The sequence below is a fragment of the Scleropages formosus genome, chromosome 14, assembly GCF_900964775.1.
Source record: "Scleropages formosus chromosome 14, fSclFor1.1, whole genome shotgun sequence".
NCBI lineage: Eukaryota > Metazoa > Chordata > Actinopteri > Osteoglossiformes > Osteoglossidae > Scleropages > Scleropages formosus.
Genome location: NC_041819.1, coordinates 19,498,827 through 19,519,000, shown reverse-complemented (window position 1 = coordinate 19,519,000; position 20,174 = coordinate 19,498,827). Strand labels below are relative to the sequence as shown.

Sequence of the window (20,174 nt, the reverse complement as noted above, 5' to 3'; positions counted from 1 at the left end):
ATGGAATCATTTTGTATTGGCATTTTTAGAACAAAAAAAGTCAAAAAATGCAGATTAGTCTGCAGTTGAGAGAGCTTAACAAGCTATTGGACTTGACTAATGGAAAGGAAACATAGCCCCACCAAGAGAGTAGTCAATAGAAACAAACAATGGAAAGGATAATAAAACTTCAAGAAGGAAATCCAACACAGTGTGGCAAAAGGAGGTTGTTCCCAGTCAGCTGGGTCTAAAATTTGGTGCCAGTATAAATAAAATGGGAAGGTAATAAAAGGAAAATACAGGTAGACAAAGCGTGAGGATAGAAGACTCAAAGCAATATGCCTTGAAAATAGAAAGTGAACAAAACAAATTAGCGGAAACTGGAATCATAGTGATGGAACTGTATTAAAAAAACAGGATTCACATATAGAAAAGCCAAATGAAAACCAGCACTAACACCTAAACAGAGGAAAAGGTTACAGTAGGCTAAAGAGAAGCCATCAGGGAGTGTGGATGACTAGATGAAAGTGATATTTAGTGATGAATCAAATCTGCATTGGCCAAGGCAATGATACTGGAACTTTTGTCTGGCCATTCTAATGAAACAAAGATGACTGCCTCAAGAAAACAAAGTTTCCCCAGTCATTTGATATATGGTTGCATGTCAGGTGACATGGCAATCAACCTCAGCAGTCAATGCCCAGGTGTACATTGACATTGGACACTTCTCATTGCATTGAAATGAGAAGTTTGGTGATGAAGTAATTTTTCAGGATAATGCATCTTGTCACAGCACAAAGAATGTTAAGCTTTTCTTCAGGAAAAGCCTATCAACTCAGTGACATGGGCAGCAAACAGTCCTGATCTCAAACCAATTTAAAATTGGGGGAGGGAAAAAAAAAGTCCCTGACAAGGCTCCATTCTGCAAAGCTGATCTGTTAACAGCTATGTGAGAAAGTTGGAACCAGATTGAATATTGTTTTCCCCCCCTTAGTGAAGTCAATGCCTCAAGGAATCCAGGCCATCAGAGAAGCCTGAGGAAGGACAGAGTCTTAACTTATTTGTTGATTCCATAATTTTCCTCTATGTGACTTGGAAAAAAAAATGCCCTTAAAGTAGTTTACTGCAAGTTATGTTAAGCCAGAATGTCTAGCTATTAAACAAAGTTGTGTTTTATCTGATTTGTTTATTTGCTATGAAGTAGCTAAGTTGGGTAAACATGCTCAGTGTGGTGATGTCAATTTGCCAGGGGCTGTAGGTGTGCATTTATAACTTGATTGTTCATACCACTATCCCTAGCTACAGTCCAGGGTGTTTGATTTAGTTTTAGGGATGTAAGCACTATGCTAAGTCTTAGAGCTTCTGAGGAAGAGAAGCAGTAGGTGGTAGAGCTGGCAGTGGAAGTTAACACTGTTATGGTTATAGAGATTGATACAGGTTATGACTCTCCCTCTGGCCCATCAGGTAAGAAACAAGGATCATTAGAAAGCTTAAGGCCATACACACAGCAACCAGAAAGTCCAGATCAGAGTCCAGGAAGCATTCCTCAGCTGGCAGAAAATCAGAGGGTTAATGATTAGTAGGCAGGGACAGTGGAGACTGAATAATTCAGTCTCCCAGAATGAACATGCAGCAGATATGAGTGCATAATGGGTGGGTCACCAGGTAACCCATCAACATCCAGCATCCACAACAGCTATCATGTATGGAGAGTCTATTGAAAATAGCAACTTTCATAGGAAAGTTGACTCAAGACACTTTACAGACACATGCTTTGTCATAACTGACTTCACACTTTTACCAACCCCAAAAAAGCCAAGGGAGTCTCACTGATGGGGACTTAGTAAGGAACATGTCTGGGACTGACCCAAAAAGAAGCCCCTAAAGCAAACCAGAAGCAGAGGTCTGACACTACCTCAGGAGCAGGATATCCCAGCAGTAAAGGGATGGAAGACTGGTTTTAAACTTATCCTTTTTGCTCATTTTCCTCTGCACCAAATAGGCCATGGATATTTTGACTGCTAGAGGCATAATAAGTTTTACCTTTAGCTGTGTGAAAATGAAGTCACTGAAAATGCTGCAGTGTACAGTTTTATTTGCTTGAGTGGCAGGTGAAAGCCTTAATGCCACTAACAGCCCATTTAACAAAATGTACTGAGTAAGAAGGCTGCTTACTCTTATCTTATTCTCAGTAAGGGGACAGCTCAGAAGCTGATGGAAAAGATCTTGCCTTCAGGGGGGAATATTATGGCACAGAAGAGATTGATTAGCCAGCAGCTTGCTAGTGCAGTCTGTAATTACAAGAACTATGATGAATGTAGAAACAGTAAACCCATGACAAAAATGAATTTAAGTATCCCAATATAGCAAAGATTACTCCTTTAGTGTAAGGGGGCAGCAGTTAATTATAACTTATGTAATGTGACACAAGTACAGCTTCCTCAGTTATTAAACACTCCCAGAAAGCTACATGAAAAGGAGACTGAATACATGTGTTCTAGCACTATGGCCCCTCTGTAGTGAGCCTTAGAGTTCCCTTTTGACTTGTCCATGCAGCACTAAAGTATTGTTCACAGTAAATGCCATGCAATAAGTCAAATAAAACAATTTTTATTTAATTTAAATGAATTATAAAGGTCCACAACAGTTTGATGCCCCAGATGCTTCAGAGAAAATGTCTACATGCTCTGCCTGCTGTTAAGCACATCCCTTTTTCAAGTAGGGAAAAAGGATATGTGCTGCTTTCAGGAGAAATCAAAATTTTATCAATGTCATTTTGGCCCTGCCTCTTGCTCATAGTACACCAATAAAAGGCATTCAGTTCCAGGTCAGGATGGATTTGAAAGTCAAATATTTCATATTTTGAAACAAAGTTCCACTTAAAGGAGCCTCAAAACCTCTGTTGTATACATCCCATCTTCTGGAAACTGGTACCTGTAAAATGTAAGTGCCTCAAAGCTCTCAAAACCCTGATCATGGTTAAATCATGATATAAACCACACATGGCCATTTTAAAGGGTTTGGTAACCAGGGGAGCTCTTCTTGCCACCAATCAGAAATGCAACTATCAGAATGAAAATCAAGCCACCAAGAATGGCCCCTACAATTACAGGGATTAACATGCTTGTGTCATCCATGGAACAATCAAGAGCTGTAAGAAAGAAGACAGGGACAGGCCCATCCCAAAAAAGCAATGATTAGTAAAGCATGAGCAGAGGTGAAACTTCATGCATAGTATGTACAAGCACTTAGTGGGCAAGTGAAATTCATGAATTCAAGTGTAGTGCCCTCCCCAGGGAACACAGCAAGTGGTCACGCACCTGCAGCAAATGCGCCATTCTGCACCGCAAATGGCTGCACATGCAGGTTCACCGTGTGGAGGGAAAGGCTGTTGGTCATGTTGAGAGTCAGCTCTTTCTTGCACATGAAGGACATGCCCACAGAGGCAGTCCAGAGAGACAGGTTTGCAGCACCAGTGTGGAACACCATCCCTGTTTAGAGCCAGGCCAAGTCAGCATGAACTCCAGCTTTTTTTTTTTTTTTTAAAATGTGCCACTCTTACCATTGGTCATAGTTATGGATACATTTACAGCATGCAGGTGAAATTTTCCTCCTTCCTGAAGATAAAGCCAAAGTCACAAAAATAAATGAATCCATAATGAAGTTGGAAGGAACGATAAAGCATGTACTCCATTGTTTTACCTCTAAGAAAGTGAATTCAATGGATCCTTTGCCAAAGGACAACAAGAGGGACACTTCAGTTTTGTTAAACCCACAGCTCCCAGTAGCTCTGGTTCTGCTGGGGTCAAGGTTTACACTCTGAAAACCAAAGTACATTTCAATAGGGGTAAGGGGAGGCAAGAGATCAAGTGTTTTACACATCCACAGCTGTAAGCAGAAGGAAAATGCTTTTGGGAAAGTTATCCATCTAGCAATGAGCCATATGTCCTAGTGGCATAAAGCTTTTGTCTCAACCTGCAATTTGTTGAACACCAAGTACTAAGCTGACTTGAGCCTAGAAATCTGAGCAACTGAATAAGTGCAACCTTAATCTGTGAGGGACATTTTGTATTGATGCAGTTATCCGAGTCCACAATCTAATATCAAGATGTGTCAACATACCACTTGGTCCTTATACTGGATCTGCAGGCCCATTGTTGCTAACAGACAGATGGTGCTGTTCACCCCCCCAGACACACTGTAGTTGCCCACAGCCAGTGATGGGCTAGGCATAGACCCAGGTGTGGTCAGGAGAGCAGTTACTTCAGTCATAGTGGTTGGAGATGGGGAGGTTCTGACATCTGCTTCACATTCAGTACCTGCATTGCAACAATGGGCAAGAGGTAGTTGTACATCATGTACAGTACCAGATCAAAACTTGACCTAAACAAAATTCTAGTGCACAATGCATTGTAGAGAACTTCAAATATAGAAGTTTCTGTATTAAGTCTGCTTTTGGTAAAGTTAACACTTAGATGTCTGACTTCACAATGCCTTCTCAGTAATGTGATAAGGCAGACTTGTGCTTCAATAAGTGAAGTGAATCACAGTAAAATTTACACACCCTTGTCACTTCTGTTTCCATTGACAAAAGCCTGAAGTGACACATTCCACATGGTCTGAGTAACATTGCCCACACTCAACACCAGCTCACTTCTGCAGCGATAGTATGTGTCCACGCTCACCTCACTCATGAGGTGATTGAATGACAGTTTTCCTTCCTGCAAAGATGCCAGAAAAAGCAATACCAATTTAAAGTCACCTTCCACTTTTACACAAGTTCTATTCAGGGTTTCATGCAGACATGGCACCAGAACCCACCATTCACTGCAGAGTTTTGGAAAAGGTTTTTGTCCTTAAGGTTGTAGGTAAATAAGATGCTCTCTGCTTTGTACACTTGGTTGGCTTTCTTGAAAAGCATGCCCCAGGAGTGTCCATTTCCAAAATGAAGCTTTAGCAAGGAGGTGTTATTACCACAGGAGCTTTTGCTTGAATCCACTTTGCTGGGAAGTCCAAACTGAACTGTCCTGGTCTGGGTGGCATTAAAACAAGTGACATGAACACAAATGCATCAAGCTGAGTTGCTTTCATTGAGGGACACCTGCAAGACCCCAGTCTACTCAACCATATATGCAGTACATGCAACCATCTTCCCATTCATTCTTTGAATGGGAAGGAAAAGAACACCAGAGTTCATAAACCAGGGGATAAATACTCTCATTTCTTGCTCTTAAAATGAGCATTACTAACATGCTTGCTGCAGCAGGTAGAGTTGCTACCTTTGGACTCAAAGGCTATGGGTTCAAGTTCTACCTCCAGCAAAGGACTTACCCTATATTGCTGCAGTAATGTTATCCAGTTATAAAAATGGGTAACTAAAGCACTTAACATTGTAAGTTGCATCAGACATGTCAGCTAAATTAAATAACTGCTGTGTAGTATAAATGAGCCATTTGGATACACATTTTAAACAGCATTCTGATACAAAGGGTAAGCATGGGGGGGGGTCAGGCAAGAGGTAGCTGATGTGGGCTGATTAGTGAGGGTCTGCAAGTCTAACAGCTGTTCACTAAAACAATCTGAAGCTTTAAACCTAGTTAAAACAGTCCAAATACCATGCAAAAATGGAATGGTCATGTTTATAGTTTTAAACAGTTATGGTTAAGACCTACTCCATCTCCTAGAATAGATGAAACCAATTAGTAATACATTTACTTTTAAGACCCACAAATGAGTAGAGTGAATCCTAAAGTGACCTGTAGCATTTTGCAAAAAAAAAAAAAATTTAGGGAAATTGCATATAATGTGCTATAAAGCAAGTCCTAACACAAGTTAACCAAGTCAATTTGAATCAAATGGGCAGTTTTCAAAAAAAAAAAAAACAGGAAATTTGAAAGAAAATGCAGAAAAGCCCTTTTCTTGAAGAAGGATGTTCCCATGTCTGAGTGGGTTTCCTCTAGGTGCTCTGGTTTCCTCAGAGCATGGACATACTGTTCAGACACTGGTAACCAAGTCACCCATAGTGTGAGTTCTGATGAATGACCTATAGTGTCTAAATGTAAGGCACCTTGGTGAATAAGGTAGGGGCTGATCCTTTCCAGCAAATGAAAGTGCCTTAAAGCAGCTAGATTAACATTTATACCTTGTTTGATATGTAGTGCTGGGAACCTGCAGTTTTACCTTCAGCCCATTACATGTTACCTCAATGTAAAACATGCAAAATACTGTTTGGCTGTGGGAAAAGGGCATCTTTTGCTATAGCTCACAACATCTTAATAGTTCAAGCAGAAATGTTTCTAAATTGACTTACCATGCTGGCAGCAGCTTCAAAGGTGACATTGAAAGTGACCATCAAGTTAGCATAGAGGCATAATTTATTCCGTGAATCCAGCACATGGACCTCAGTAGCATCAGACTGAGGGATTTCTGAAATAAGGGGAAAAATGCATGACAACTATGTCAGATTATAAAGTTAAATAATTTTGTGACTCAATACAGTATATTTATACCTGATGGACTGGGAACACCTATATCAGTCCAAAGCAGCACCATGTACAGCCTTGAACCTCAGGTATGAGGGTTACAAACTGACAAAACAAAAATACAATGAAAAAAATGACTTTGCTGCACTGGCTTCCAATATCTGCCTGGATCAAATTTAAGACCCTAGTTGCTGCCTACAAATGCATCAATAGACCAGCCTATAGCTATTCCAAAGACTTGATCAACAGCTACACACCAACCAGACTGCTTTGTGCATCTACTTCTGCCTGCTCTGTTGTCCCACGCAGGGAAGGTAATGCACAGAGGTTCTCGGTCCTGGCTCCGTTGTGATGGAATGACCTTCCCCTCAGAACTGTTGAAACTGACCACATTTGAGCAAGTACTCACCTTGCCCATGATCTCTCCAGCTCACACATGATAAAAGTGAGCATGCACCATAATTTCATGATCATGCTCAGATTAGCCTTTACACAGTCCCTACTCCTGTAGGGTAGGGAAATGTTTGCATACCTTAATCGCAGGAAAGTGATCAGGAATCATCTATTCTGATGATCATGTACCTACTTGTGCAATGAAGGGTGCATGAAGCAGAAAGAAAAACTATCACCACATACCTGCAACTGTTCCTCTCTTTCACCTAATGAAATGCACAAATTGTATTTTCTCCAATATGTACACCACTCTGGAGAAAGGCATCTAAGTTAATGTAATGTGAAAGTTGTATCCCATATTAAAACCTATACAGAACATAGTTTGTCCCATATTTTAACCTTTCACACAGAGGCATTTAAAAATTACATATAAACTTCACACAAGTGTTAAGATTAGAAGACAAACTGCATGTGAAACAGCTGTGCTGCTTGTGAGTCCAACTCATTTAGCATTGCTGTTACCTGGATACCACATTTGACAGCAAGAGGGTCAAGGCAGGTAACTAGCTAGATTACCAGATGTCATCATGGATACCAATAGGCTACATGGAGAGGATATTCTCCATAATGAAACAAGTGGAGTGACTCGGAACAGATGCTCTGTTGAATGCATGAGCAGTGAGCTGCTTGCAACTATGAACTTTAAGAAGCCATGTAGTGAATTTTAAAAGTATACTTCAGAAAGATTCTTAGAACTGCAAAGTACTCATTTTTTTGGGGGGGGGAAGCTCTAAGAAGGAAAGAGACTTTTGTTCACACTTTAGTCAGAATACTGACCTTCTGTGCTGTTCATAATTTGTGAAATGCTTTTTCCAATCAGTTGCTGTGCTTAGAAGTTAAGCTCAAAGCATATTCTACAGATGCAAATTCCACTTCTTGCATTTGTGTTCATTAAATAAAATTCAAGAGGACTGCAAGTCTGTTCCTCAGTTGTAACAAGTCACCTAGGCAGATGCTGTAATGCAAGACTTTCAAACATTAAAAGTTAAATCTGACAGTGAACTAAAAGCAAGTTAAAAGGGGTGATTCATTTAATTCAGTCGGAGACTTTTACACACATACATTAGCTACGAAGAAATGACAAGTGTCCCTTATTTTCTTCAGGGGTTGCTGGTACCCTACTCTCATACCACCAGCTGAGAGACAGTAGCAGCGCTACTCGCTGTAGCGCCGACGGCACGTCGTCACACAAGTTGGAAGATTCCTTTCCAGGGGCTAAGAATTTACCACACTCACTTTAATTGCTTCAAGTCAGTCGCCTGAATTATTTCAAGCATCTCTCACCACTCCGTCACATTCGATATGGCCTCTTTTAGGCGCCAGACTCCCCCCCTCGCCGAAGAACAGGACCGGGCACTGAGTGACGAAGCCGACATAGTCCGCGAGCTGTCCCGTGCGCGAGGCCGGCAGCACAGCGCTCAAGCAGCCTTCATTCTTATACACATACATATATATATTTAAAAAAAAAAAAAAAAAAAAAAAAAAAAAAAAAAAAAAACAAGCACAAGCAGCACCGTACGCACAGCCGCACTGCCTACTCTGTAGCAGAATAGGCTCTGGGCTGTTTTTAGGACATCAAAACCGGCAACAGCCTCAGATACACACTGCACTCGACTCACTCTGCCAGTCAGCAGGCACCGACTAGCTGTGCGCGCGCGCCTAGTGCAGTAATACTGCTCGTTAGAGGTGCTGTGCAGCGACACCATGCAAGAAAGAAAAATACTGTATATGTAAAATTTAACTCCTACCGACGGAGTTACTGTGGAAAACAGACCTAGAAACTGCTGCGTTACGCTCCCCCCCCCGCAGAACATCCAGGTTCTGGAAGTAGAGTGGATGAGTGACCCATTCTCTTAAGCAGTGGGTCAGTGTAAATCACTTGACTTCAGTGTGGACTGAAGTCAATACAATGACTTCACTGGAAGTAATTTGGCGAAGCGTCTGCTAAATGAGTGACCGCAAAACATCACCTTTATCCACCTCCTGTTCATCTGTGTTGAAAGTCGTCGCTGACGCTTTTTGTACCGGCTGCCGTTTAACGTTTTCATATGATGATCACTGGAACACGCCCTCTTTGTCACTCACAGAGCAGCATGCCTTGGACTGTATAGCAGGAAACCCACGCGGGGGGGAAGAACATGCGAACTCCATACAGACTGAGTGGGGATCAAATCCCCATTCTCTCACACCACCCAAGATCAGGCGCTGTGTGTGAGGCAACAGCGCGGCTGTTTGTACAAATCTGTGCCACTACTCACAGTGAACCATAAATAATAGGCCACTTTACCACCATCTCAGAATACCAGTCCTGAAGTCACAAGTTCGGACGAGAACCGAGGAGGGAAAAGAAAAAAAAAAAAAACGAACGAACACATCCTCATCCTTTGACCCCCCACAAATTCAAATACATACCATTCCCAAGGAGCAGTAATAGAGTCAGAAACACAGCGGACGACATACTCGAACAGTCTGCCTGTCTCATCTAGAAGCTGACGTTCGCCAGATGCCTCCGCGGACACTGATTCCCCAACCTCCCGCAACCGGCCACTTATTCCAGCGACCCGACTCCGGGTACCGACCGCACCGGCCATCGGTAAAACCTGATTAGTCACATGACATAGTCCACACTGGGAACGCTGCACACTCCACCAATCAGCGTGCCTGGGGTGCGGTCTTCACCAATTCACCTGGCTGGGGCTCATCTTCCACCAATCACCGTGGCCGTGGTGCATGCTGCACCAATCAGCGCTGTACGTGAGCGGTTCGCGATCCTGTTCCTTTCATAATTTTTCAAGCAATAATTATATTAATAATTAATAAGCAATTATAATTACGATTTCCAATTTAGCTAATAATCATACAAACAGAGTCCAGCAGGAACAATCATAGCCCTTTTTATTGGATAACCCTCATTTATTTACAAAAGTAATCAATTAGAATAACTTAACCAACTACCAAGTCTTTTTGAAAGATGCTTGGATTCATTCTGAAACCTTCAGCAGACAAGCAAGTATTAGTACAAGTTCATTCTGTATCTCTTCACTGTCACAAGAGGTAGAGGAAATATTTCAGAAAGTAGAATAGTATGAAGCACTAAATGTAAATGAAGCAAAGGTAGAGTAAAAACCAGCTCTGTAGCTGCCAGAATGAGGTCTGATTAATCCTCTTTTAGGCCATTTTCTCCTTGTGGAAACTAGAAATGTACACTTTGGAAAGCATAAGTTTTGGCACATAATGTACTGAGTTATTGTGATACACCCACCCTTAGAGCATTATTTCAACAGTACCCTTGCAATATATCTTTGCACTTGTATCCTGTAATATTTAAGTTCATGATTTAGCCGTCTTCTCACCTCATGGTATTGTAATACAAATAACCACTCAAACTTTAATTTTTCAAAATATTTATTGACACACACATACAAGATACACACTCACTCTCTCAAGGGGTTACCTATTTACAGTATATAACAGACCCTTGCCAACCTTCTGTGACATTAAAAAGATTATCAGCTATTATACTGTAATTACTGTAGACTTTTTACATGCCAATTTGTTGACATTAAAAATATTTAAGGTGCATTCTGAAATGTGGATTTGTGAATGTAACAAAACTGATCTGCCTGGGAAAAAAAGCATGTACTGGTAGAATGAAGCTATACAACAGTAAATGATCACATGCAACAATGGAGTGATGGGACGGCAAGTTCTGAGACAAGAAAAAGTATGACTGTAGATCTCAGTCTCATCCAGGCTGTGATGTTCAAATGTTAAATAAGCACAATGTATAGCTCAATGTTAAATCTAAACAATAAAATGATCAAACCTTTCACCCCCCACAGGTTCTAACATGACACTGGCATCATGAAAGCTGAGCCTGCAAACTTAGGAATACAGAACCAAACACACATCTTTCAGAATATTTTCCATTTTGTAAAATATTGCCAGCTTGCTTTTAATACATGTTCACAAATGTTTAAAAAAAAAAAAAAAAAGCTGGCAGTAATTAAAAGTTTGCTGATAGAAAACTAGAGTCCCTGTCTTGACGGCAATGTGTACACATTAAATATTCAGTTTTTTTTAGTTTCCTTTGAATTGTTATAGAATTTAAAAAATACTTCAATATAGAGTAATTTTTTCTTTATTACACTAATGAAATAAATGTATTCTTAGCCTGGCTGTTTTCAAAATCTTATAGTTTTACTTTGTACTGCTTTAACTGGAGTGGTGTTTTTCTTTATCCCCAAACTGTTCCTTTCCAATGTAAGAAAAATTCCTAGAAAGCAAGACACAACACACAAAAAACAGAATTCATACCTTTGCCTGATAGAATACATATGTAGATATGTGTCTGACAAAATTTAACTTTATGCAAAACCCTTTTGAACATAATCACGCATAAATTGACTCGGCACTGAAGAAAAAGTTTGAGTAGAAAGGGGGGGGGGGGGGGGGGGGAAACTTTCCAATACATAAGACATGAAGCAGTACAGGAAAAACATGTAACTTTGACCAGAGGCAACAGGCAACATGTATGTAGTTCTGACATGAACTGAAGTCAGTCAGTGTGACTGATCAACCAACCAACACAAGTACTGTTTTGACATTCTGCTATGCACAACATCAATTAATGTGCATAGCACCCCTTATTTAGATTTTTCCAAAAAAGATACCAATTTAAGTTTCAAATTGTTCTAAAAAGTCAGTGTATTTCAGCATACTGTTCACAAATTCAATAAAAACATGAAGTCAATATAAACTGTTTAGCAGCATAAAGTAGTTACAACAAAATGAAGTGCTAACATTTTTTGGCACATTGAAATCTTACATTGTGAAATGAATTATTTGTCTCCCTGACCTTAGATCTGCTGAAATAACTAAGAAAGACCAAAAAAAAAAAAAAAAAAAAAAAAAAATTCAAAACCTTAAAAGGGGGGTGAAGAGGTTTTCCAGCATAAAATTATTTTATCCCCAAGAAAACCAATAGAAAGTAGTAAACTTTGGGGTTAGGTATTAATGAACAGACCTGCTTCAATTTTTTCCAAACATTTTCCCTCTTTGTGGCAAGTGTTTCTCCACATCTATTTAGCGAGAAAATGACTTAAAATGAAAAAGGTCTCTCTAAAAAAAAAAAAAAAAAAAAAAAAAGCAGAATGCCATCAACCAGCAGACGAGTATCCAAGTTCCAAAATAAATATTTCTTTTCTTTTCTTTAAAAGACCGTGGTTTGACTGACTACTGTTGTCATTCGTGACAGCCGTTACTGGTCACCGACAGGTATTCTCTTCATGGACAATACTGTCTAATGGGCATGCAGTCCACCGGAATATATTCCACTGACCCGGTTTTACTCGGTGTGGGAGCGTGTCCATTTACTGGTCGGCGATTGGGCTGAACAAGGTCATAACATCCGCTCAAGCTTGGGGAAGGAGACCAAGTGCTGGGAGTGTCTGTCACAATGGACTTCCTTTCTTTTGCCCTCTATGCCACATAGTTGTACTGATTTGGATTCTCCTTGTCACGCTCCATATAGTCCCTGTCGATGAGTGATTCTATTCTTTTCTTCAAGTCTGCAGGCTGCCAAGATACAGGAAGAAACTTTATGTGAGTCCTCCATATCTGACAATTTCACTTTAAGGGCATCAATAAAGAAACGCTCAACAGCTTAGTATTTCCGGGCATGCCCAACTGGGAGCTGGGAGCACGGCCTTCTTGCTGACAGCAGAAGTGTCAAGAGTAACGCAGTGTGCTGACAAACCTCAGTTACATTTTATTCACAGTGGTGGCTAACTCACCTTGACGGGAAACTTCAACTGGTTGTACACTTCCGACATGAGTAAATTGTGGCTCAGGGTCTTCCTCATTTTCATGATCCTAACAATGGCTGCGTCTATCTGGTATTGCCGATCTTGGAAGACTCTTTCTGTGGTGCTGGCTTGCTCCTCAACCTAAAAGAAAAAAATGGTCATGATCAGCAATGGGGAAAGAGCATGGAAACCAATAGCCAGTTTAACAAATTTGTGTAGGAAACAGCATTTATACAAATGTGATGTTTATACCAGAATGTGGGTGTAGACAAAACCACAACAGCTAGCAAAGAACTCAGTTTACAGCAAGAGAAGCAAGAACACAGAATAAGCCAGCAAACCGTTTCCTTCATCTGGATTTGGTTGATCTTTATCCTGAAGAGTTTGTGCTTGAAATCATCATTGCAGGTGAACTTGTCGCCATCTTCTACATCCTTACTCTTTGGGATTTTAGAGAGGACCCGCGCCTTCCCACAAGCCAAGGACTGCAGTGTCCGTCGCAGCTCGCTGTCCTCTGCATGCACATAGGTACATTAAGCTTTTTTCCTGGAAACAATACTTTTTTTTTTTTTTTTTTCCAAAACACATCTAATGGAATTAACACATTAATGGCTATTTTAAGAGTAAGAAAAGTTGGTTCTATTGACTGAACTACATCTCTGTGCCATAACATCTTGTAAGTAAGCAATCAAATCTACAAAGGTGCAGGACGCAAATGTGATCTAATCAAAAATGCATTAAAAAAATCGTGTAGTCATCTTTTTAAATAAAAAGTCAACGATAAATCCAACAAACCTATCCCTGTTGCCTGCTTGATCTCCTCCAAGCTAAATTCCTCTCCTTCATTAAACATGAGAAGCACTAGTGTCTGAAACAGTGACACTTGAAGCTCTTTTTTCCCCTACAATGACATAAAAGTCAATTAATCAGTTAACTGTCAATCACAATTTCCAAATTTTAAGTTTAGAAGAAAAAAAAAAAAAAAAAAAAAAAAAAAGATAACTCATGACACATATGTCACCTCCTTAAATTCAGCTTTCAAGACACAATGTCCAAGCGTTGACTGCCACTGAAGCTTTCGTCCACTGTGTTTGCCAAGATAAAACGTTTTAAATATCTCTTGCAGTTTTACCATCTAGGTTTAAAGAAGAAAACAGACACATTAATAAATCAATAATGCACAAGGTGGTCGAAAGATTGAACATGTTTCTATAATGGTTTGAAAACCAGACCTCTGGGGGTAAATGCACTTCCATAGGCACATAGGTTGGCCAGTACCCCATGGTGAGAATGTTCACAGTCAGCTCAATGTTGCCAGGGATGTTCTGACACTGCATATACTGGAAAAGAAATAAGAGGACAGGCTTCTTTTAAACTGTGAAAATGCAAATATTTCAAGGGGAAAAGAAAGTGAAATGCATCAGAGAGTTTAAATCAGAACTGCTCTATCAAACTGTCACCTGTTTGAACTGCACCATGATGTCCTTGGAGAGCTCCATGTCCTTGAACATTCCTTCTAGCTTACTGGTGAAGGCTGCACCACACTCTGCCAACAAAGACAAGTGGAATCAAGACAAGTCCAGGAGGCCATGCTGAGTCAAGGAGCAATAATAAATCATTTACTTCACCCCCAGCAACATCATGAGAATGTGTTCATAACTGCAAGCCAAACGATCCATGTACTCAACTGGAAGTTAAATCTGACTAAACTGTTTATGGAAAATAATGAAATGGAACCCACTGAAACTCACCATGCTTCAGTTTAGATAACATGGACTTCTCGGCATCTACAGAAGCACTTTTTCCAACCAACAGCCTCTTAGCAAGGTCCTTCTTGTAAAAGGCCTCAAAAACATCTTTTCCTGTTTAGAGAGCCATAAAAACACAACTAGTGATAATGCAAGACCAATGCATGAAAAAAAATGTTCAGTAAAAGAAAACACAACAGTGCTCAAGTTCATCTTGAAATATCTCACCGTATATGAATCGAAAAATGATCATGATTTTATCCAGCATCTTTTCAAGCTCTTCATCTGTAGCCTCTTTGTTCCCTGCCCTCAACTTTGAATCAACATATTTGGCTGAAAAGTACAACACTGCAAATTAGTATGACAGCAGTTATAGGCATTGTGCCAAGAGCTGAAAATTTCATTGTATTCTGTAGCCAACTTTTTTTGCATTTATGCAAACCTTTCAATTCATTCAAGGTCTTAATTTGGCTTGATGAACTGAAGCCAAGCTTTGCACATCATGATTTGGGGGTAAAGCTGATAACGACTTACCCCTATAACTACACATGACTTCAACACCATTTTAAACAGAAGATACTTGCCAATGAGTTCAGCAGGCTTGTTTGGCCTTTTGTTGATGAAGGTTTCAAAAGCCTCCTTCATGGCATTGACAAACTTCTCATTCTTCAGGAAGCACACGTCGATGATGTGGTCAACCTTGTCTTTGAAGTCCAGCAGCTCTTGCACCATAGTTTTATCCTTCTCAGGGTTAATGACAATTGTGCTGCCAAAGGCCTAAAAATACAAACCACGTTTTTGGACAACATGTCACAAGACAAACTGAATAGGACCCTGGCATTAACAAACCTGTTATTAAATCTACTATAAATTCCTACTGTCGGAGTTTCAGTACTGTTCACTCCAAATATCAGTGCTGAAGAACCATCTTTTTTGTGTGTTTTGGGAGAAACACTGGTCTGAATTAGGTTGAAAAGGAACAATATGGGTATTCTTCGTTCACCTTGATGTACTCTATCCAGTGCTGCAGCAGAGCCTGCACGCCCCCCCGTACTCGACTAAAGAGCTGATATAGGAGGGACAGATCCTGGATTCGGTTCTCATCCAGGAGGTGGTTAAGGCCTGGCAAAAAGCACACACAAAAATATAAATATTCAATAACTGAAAGGAGAACAAAACCAATTCCACCCCATTCCATTCAACTTCTACTCAACCATTAGGACTTTAAAAAGGAAGAATAATCTTAAGAAATGTAATGGAAATGCCCAGAAGGGAGAGGAAACAATGAATTCATGAGATGCAACCTTTCTGTAGAGTCGCTGTCAAGTGTTCACCCAGCAGTTGTTTTTCGACAGTTGCAATGAGGGGTTTTCTTTGCAGCAGGAGAAAAAAAAAAAGGAATAAATAACATTCTCCTAATCTATAAATGAAAAATACTAATTATAACTAATGGTTTCATTGTAATACCAATTTACTGACAAGTGAAGGTCAATTTATTTACATAAATATGCAGACTAGAGGAACACAGGACTTGGAAAAACTTACTGTGTACTCTGGTCTAAATATGTAATGACTCTGTCTGCCTCTTCCTCCAAACGTTTGTTTACATGATGGAGATATTCTGGAACCTGTTGTGTGAAGGGTTGAGGAGGAGGAGCGTTATTCTCTGCACACAGATGCAAAATTAGGAGGAGTTCATTAAAAGAAAAATTATTCAATGTTATTTTCTGAGAGAATGAATCACCTCTCTCTCCTGCATCAGTCTCTGGCCCTCTGCAGCATACAGTCGGTTGGTCTCCTCCAAAAATCTCTGCTCAAATGAGTCCTGATAGATCTGGTAGTAGATGAGGAGGGGGGGAAGTAATTGACGAAATATGCATTAAATAATGCATATGGTGCCTTAAATGAATATTTTCACTCACACAACACTGCACTGCTAAACAGAAAAAAATAAATGGTTACACATCTCATTGGTCTGTATCCCAGGAGGGAAACATAAGGGGCCTAACTACAGACTTTCTACAGTAAAACATTTCCAATACACTAATCATTGAAGATCAAGTCAAAAGACAATCTGACACGTAGTTCAGGGACAGCCAGTAGCATAGCGGTTATATCTATTGCCATATAATTTGGGTTTGAATACCAGTTCCTGCTGCATTACCCATAAGGAATTAAGGAAAAAAACCAAAAAAAAACAGCTGTACAGACAGGTAAATAAGTATCTTAGTATTCAAAAATAACATTTTACGATGCTATGGAGAAAGGCAATGGCTAAACTAATGTAACAATAACACTAACATGTACGAGTATGGGTTATCAATAAATTATGATCTAAACCATGATCCTGAATGTAAACAAAAAATAAATAAATAAATAAATTAAAAAAACATCATCTAATGCAAAAGAACACAAGGTGGGAAACAGGAAAGGGAACAAAAATCTTAGACAAGAAGAAGTGGAAATTACAAGTTGTTTCCAGAGAAACCAGTTTTACTAGGGCTCAGCAAAGGCTGCTCTCACCTGCAGATCAGACAGCATGGTCAGGAGGCTGCGTAGAAGACTGCGGTCAATGGCCTCACCACTGCGCTCCCTCTCAATTAGCAGCAAGATGCCATCAATGGTCTTGTTCTGGACTTTCTGATCGCTAATGATGTAGAACCGGAACAACTCCAAACCCATGTCCCTGGAGGCAAGAAAGACACTGGGGCTACCATGTAGAGTCTGGAGGGAAAATATTCCTAACTAGGAAGGTAGGAGTAGAAAAGTGTTTTATTGCCCTTAAGTAATGTTTTAACTCCTAAAACAAAAAGATTTTATTCAAGCATTAAAAGAACTTACCAGATGGAGGGCAGCATTGAGTTTTGTAAAACATATGTTCGATCCAAAAATAAGAAGATGCTTCTAATCATGATCTGTTTAATAAAAGAAAAATAATTTAAAAAGTTACAAAAACATTAATATAAACAGATTCTTGTATAATTTACTGCTGGAAACGGCCAAGTGAGAAATATGAAGTAAAATTATATGAATCAGCAAAATTTTCTGCTCATATACAGTAATCTATTCTGAAATGTAGCGGTCAACTTACCATTTGTCTGCAATGATCCTGCCAGCACTTGTCTATTTTCTTCAAGAAAAGCACGCTGTCCAGTGCTTCCGTGAAAGTGGGGTTAAGAAAATTATTTTATTTTCATCAACTGCTTGCATTATGCAGGGCTGCAGTGATTTCAAACCCACACCACATGCAAGGCAGGGTACACCCCAGATTTGAAGCCACACATTCTTCCACTGTGGTCAACTCAGAATGACCAGTAAGAAAAAAAAAAAAAAAATCAGTCACAAGGGTATTTATGTATGCCCTTTCTATCAAGGGAACTGTTAAGTGATCTAAACTGCTCAAAGATAACTTGCTAATATATTTTAAGTAACAACATTGCTATAAAAACAGCATGTGTCAATATCACAGAAATACAACAAAAGGATATTCTCTGAATTGATGAATCTGGGCCTTAATGTGGTCTTCACACACCACCCTTAGTTGTTTATAAAGTTTTGCAGATATCTTATGAGAGCAGAGATTCTCAACAGCCTGAAAAATGTGACCAAAATTACCATCAGAGACATGTTTTGAATGACAGTTTGTTTTGACACTTAAATTACATTTCTACAGTCCTATCGCTGGTACATTCTAGAGAAACATGTTTAATTTATTCAGTAATCCATCAAGGAGCACATTTTTCACATTTGTCTAATCAGGTCCTCTTTGTAGAGTAATTTTTCTTCAACCAGACAGAAATATACCTTTGCATAAAGTGATTTATGAAATTAAAGTCTGATAGACTAGACTTTTGATTGGTCAAACGCAATGAAGTCAGACAAACCTATCAAAAATATTTACACCCTTACATCACCATGGGCTGTTTCAGAGAGTCCAGGAACAGAACATAACACCAGGGGGGTAAAAAAGCACCCACACACAAAAAAAAAAAAAACAATCACTGAAGGTATCAAGCAATTTTACTACCACCCTTGCCAAAATACAGGGGTTCTAGTACACTTTTCACACTTTAGGCAGACTTCTGGGTCTGACCAACAGGAAACTCACAGAAAGTCAACTATAGCTATTTAGAAATGAAAATGAGTTCCTTAGCATGAGAAAACAACATGCCTCCACCCTGCAGGGTTAGGGTGACAAAGCCTCTTACCTGATACAGCTCCTCAAGATTATACTTGATTGAAGTGCTGTTCTGAATAGCCTCAACTGCCTCCTTCAGCTTTTGCCAAGTTTCATCAGAGTAGTTCTCTGGCAACTTAGGCTTTTCTGGAAGGAATGCATGGCAAGCTGTCAAAATGTCACCGTGAGGAGGGATAAAATCATCTTCCAAACAGCGAGTGACTTCACACACACTTGTGAGAGCTCACACATGGCCAGACTCAATGCCCTGAACCAGTTCATAATGCTCAAGTCACCCTAACCAGCTTTACAAAGACTGAAATTAGAAAGTAAACGTCGTAAAACAAGCAAATTTATGAGCAGGAACAACACTGACACCACAAATAAGGAAGGGGGGGCAGAGTGACGTGATTCAAATAAAACAAGAAGACTCAAGAGTGTCAGTGGACCGACAGCAGCAGCATTTGCAGTTTCTGAAACCAGACTAGCAGGTCCAGCAGAATCTAAAACGTCATTAAATCGATGATGTAGTGGTGACAACAACAGTTGAGGGACTAATCTATGTCTGATCAGGACTGGTCTCAACTGGTCGGATTAACTGCATTGATCATTGTAAGTGCGCGCGCGCACACACAGAACACAAACACGCGCAAGCGCGCGCACAAGGTGACGGCTGGCTGCTCGTGCGGGGGCCCGGAAAGAAGGGCGCCACTCCGCCGGTAACTATCAAGCAAATGAGTGATGACACTAACTTAACTTTGCGGTAACCGGCAAATGCAGCCTAGCTGGTTGTTCGGTTCACTAACTAAGCCTGTGGGTTAGCCGAGCCAGCCCAGCTACCTTTAAAATTCCTGATAACTAGTTTCTTGGCGGCTCCCGGTTTGCCGCTGTTGAAGGCAGCCGAGCCGACCGCTTTGGTCAATCCGTTCGCGTGGTATCCGGAGGGCAGGAAGAGTTTGGCCCTGTTCGAGGAGGAGGACGACGAGGAAGAGGACGACTCCTCGGCCATCTTCACATCCAGGCCGATGAAATCCAGCGAGTCCTCGAACCGCAGCTTCTTCTGGCTGTAGTAGAGTGGAGCGGATGAGCCGGCGGAGGTGGTGGAGGACGAGGAACTAGTAGTGATGATTCTGGGAGGGGATAACGGGTGCGAGTCGAAGTCTTCCTTGTCCGAGCTGTTTATTCTCCTCTTCTTGGGCGCCGAGTTGCTGCTGCTGCTGCCGTTACTACCATCAGAAGCGGCGGGTCTAACGTCCTGGGCTGCCGTCGGGGGATTAGGGGAAGATAAACCTGTTGGAAACATTAAAGAATTTACTAATTCAAATAGCTAGTCCGCTAATCCTAAAAAGCTTTAATGTCCGACCCTGGCGTTACGTATGTCTCAGAGATAACTTTTTTCCTTATCGCAAACGTCTCCAGTTTGACAGAAACCCGACAATAAAATGAAACTACAGGCACACTCCGGAGCCCCTTTTTTTCTTGTTATTGGCAGAAAAAAACATGGCGGGAGATCACTTCCTGTTGACCT

General features: G+C 40.4%; 2 protein-coding genes across 2 annotated transcripts; both read right to left on the bottom strand.

Annotated features, from left to right (window-relative positions):
- Nucleotides 1-2,578: 2,578 nt before the first annotated feature.
- Nucleotides 2,579-9,426, bottom strand: LOC108931031 (lysosome-associated membrane glycoprotein 2-like). Its single transcript, XM_018746590.2, has 9 exons — nt 9,327-9,426; nt 6,290-6,405; nt 4,801-5,011; nt 4,544-4,700; nt 4,102-4,298; nt 3,682-3,798; nt 3,542-3,596; nt 3,300-3,470; nt 2,579-3,130 (listed from the first exon to the last, which is right to left on the bottom strand). The coding sequence occupies exons 3-9, from the start codon at nt 4,801-4,803 to the stop codon at nt 2,991-2,993; spliced, it is 840 nt and encodes a 279-aa protein (XP_018602106.2). The 5' UTR covers nt 4,804-5,011; nt 6,290-6,405; nt 9,327-9,426; the 3' UTR covers nt 2,579-2,990.
- Nucleotides 9,427-11,850: 2,424 nt separating this feature from the next.
- LOC108930986 (cullin-4B-like) lies at nt 11,851-20,162 on the bottom strand. Its single transcript, XM_018746524.2, has 20 exons — nt 19,487-20,162; nt 18,678-18,793; nt 17,958-18,061; nt 17,561-17,630; nt 17,311-17,384; nt 16,993-17,155; nt 16,214-16,303; nt 16,015-16,097; nt 15,774-15,841; nt 15,473-15,591; nt 15,054-15,246; nt 14,698-14,802; nt 14,473-14,583; nt 14,182-14,267; nt 13,954-14,061; nt 13,743-13,856; nt 13,517-13,622; nt 13,063-13,235; nt 12,710-12,862; nt 11,851-12,491 (listed from the first exon to the last, which is right to left on the bottom strand). The coding sequence occupies exons 1-20, from the start codon at nt 19,947-19,949 to the stop codon at nt 12,396-12,398; spliced, it is 2,595 nt and encodes an 864-aa protein (XP_018602040.1). The 5' UTR covers nt 19,950-20,162; the 3' UTR covers nt 11,851-12,395.
- Nucleotides 20,163-20,174: the final 12 nt, after the last annotated feature.

What these genes read in the sequence shown, in the direction of transcription:
- LOC108930986 (XM_018746524.2), bottom strand. Translation starts at nt 19,949, where the DNA reads ATGTTTCCAACAGGTTTATCTTCCCCTAATCCCCCGACGGCAGCCCAG. An exon ending in TATTTAGACCAGAGTACACA is followed by an intron (nt 15,842 to 16,014) that starts GTAAGTTTTTCC and finishes CCTGCTGCAAAG; the next exon opens with AAAACCCCTCATTGCAACTG. An exon ending in AAATCCAGATGAAGGAAACG is followed by an intron (nt 12,863 to 13,062) that starts GTTTGCTGGCTT and finishes TTTTTCTTTTAG; the next exon opens with GTTGAGGAGCAAGCCAGCAC.
- LOC108931031 (XM_018746590.2), bottom strand. An exon ending in TGGAAACAGAAGTGACAAGG is followed by an intron (nt 4,299 to 4,543) that starts GTGTGTAAATTT and finishes GTTGCAATGCAG; the next exon opens with GTACTGAATGTGAAGCAGAT. An exon ending in TCCAGTATAAGGACCAAGTG is followed by an intron (nt 3,799 to 4,101) that starts GTATGTTGACAC and finishes TTTGGTTTTCAG; the next exon opens with AGTGTAAACCTTGACCCCAG.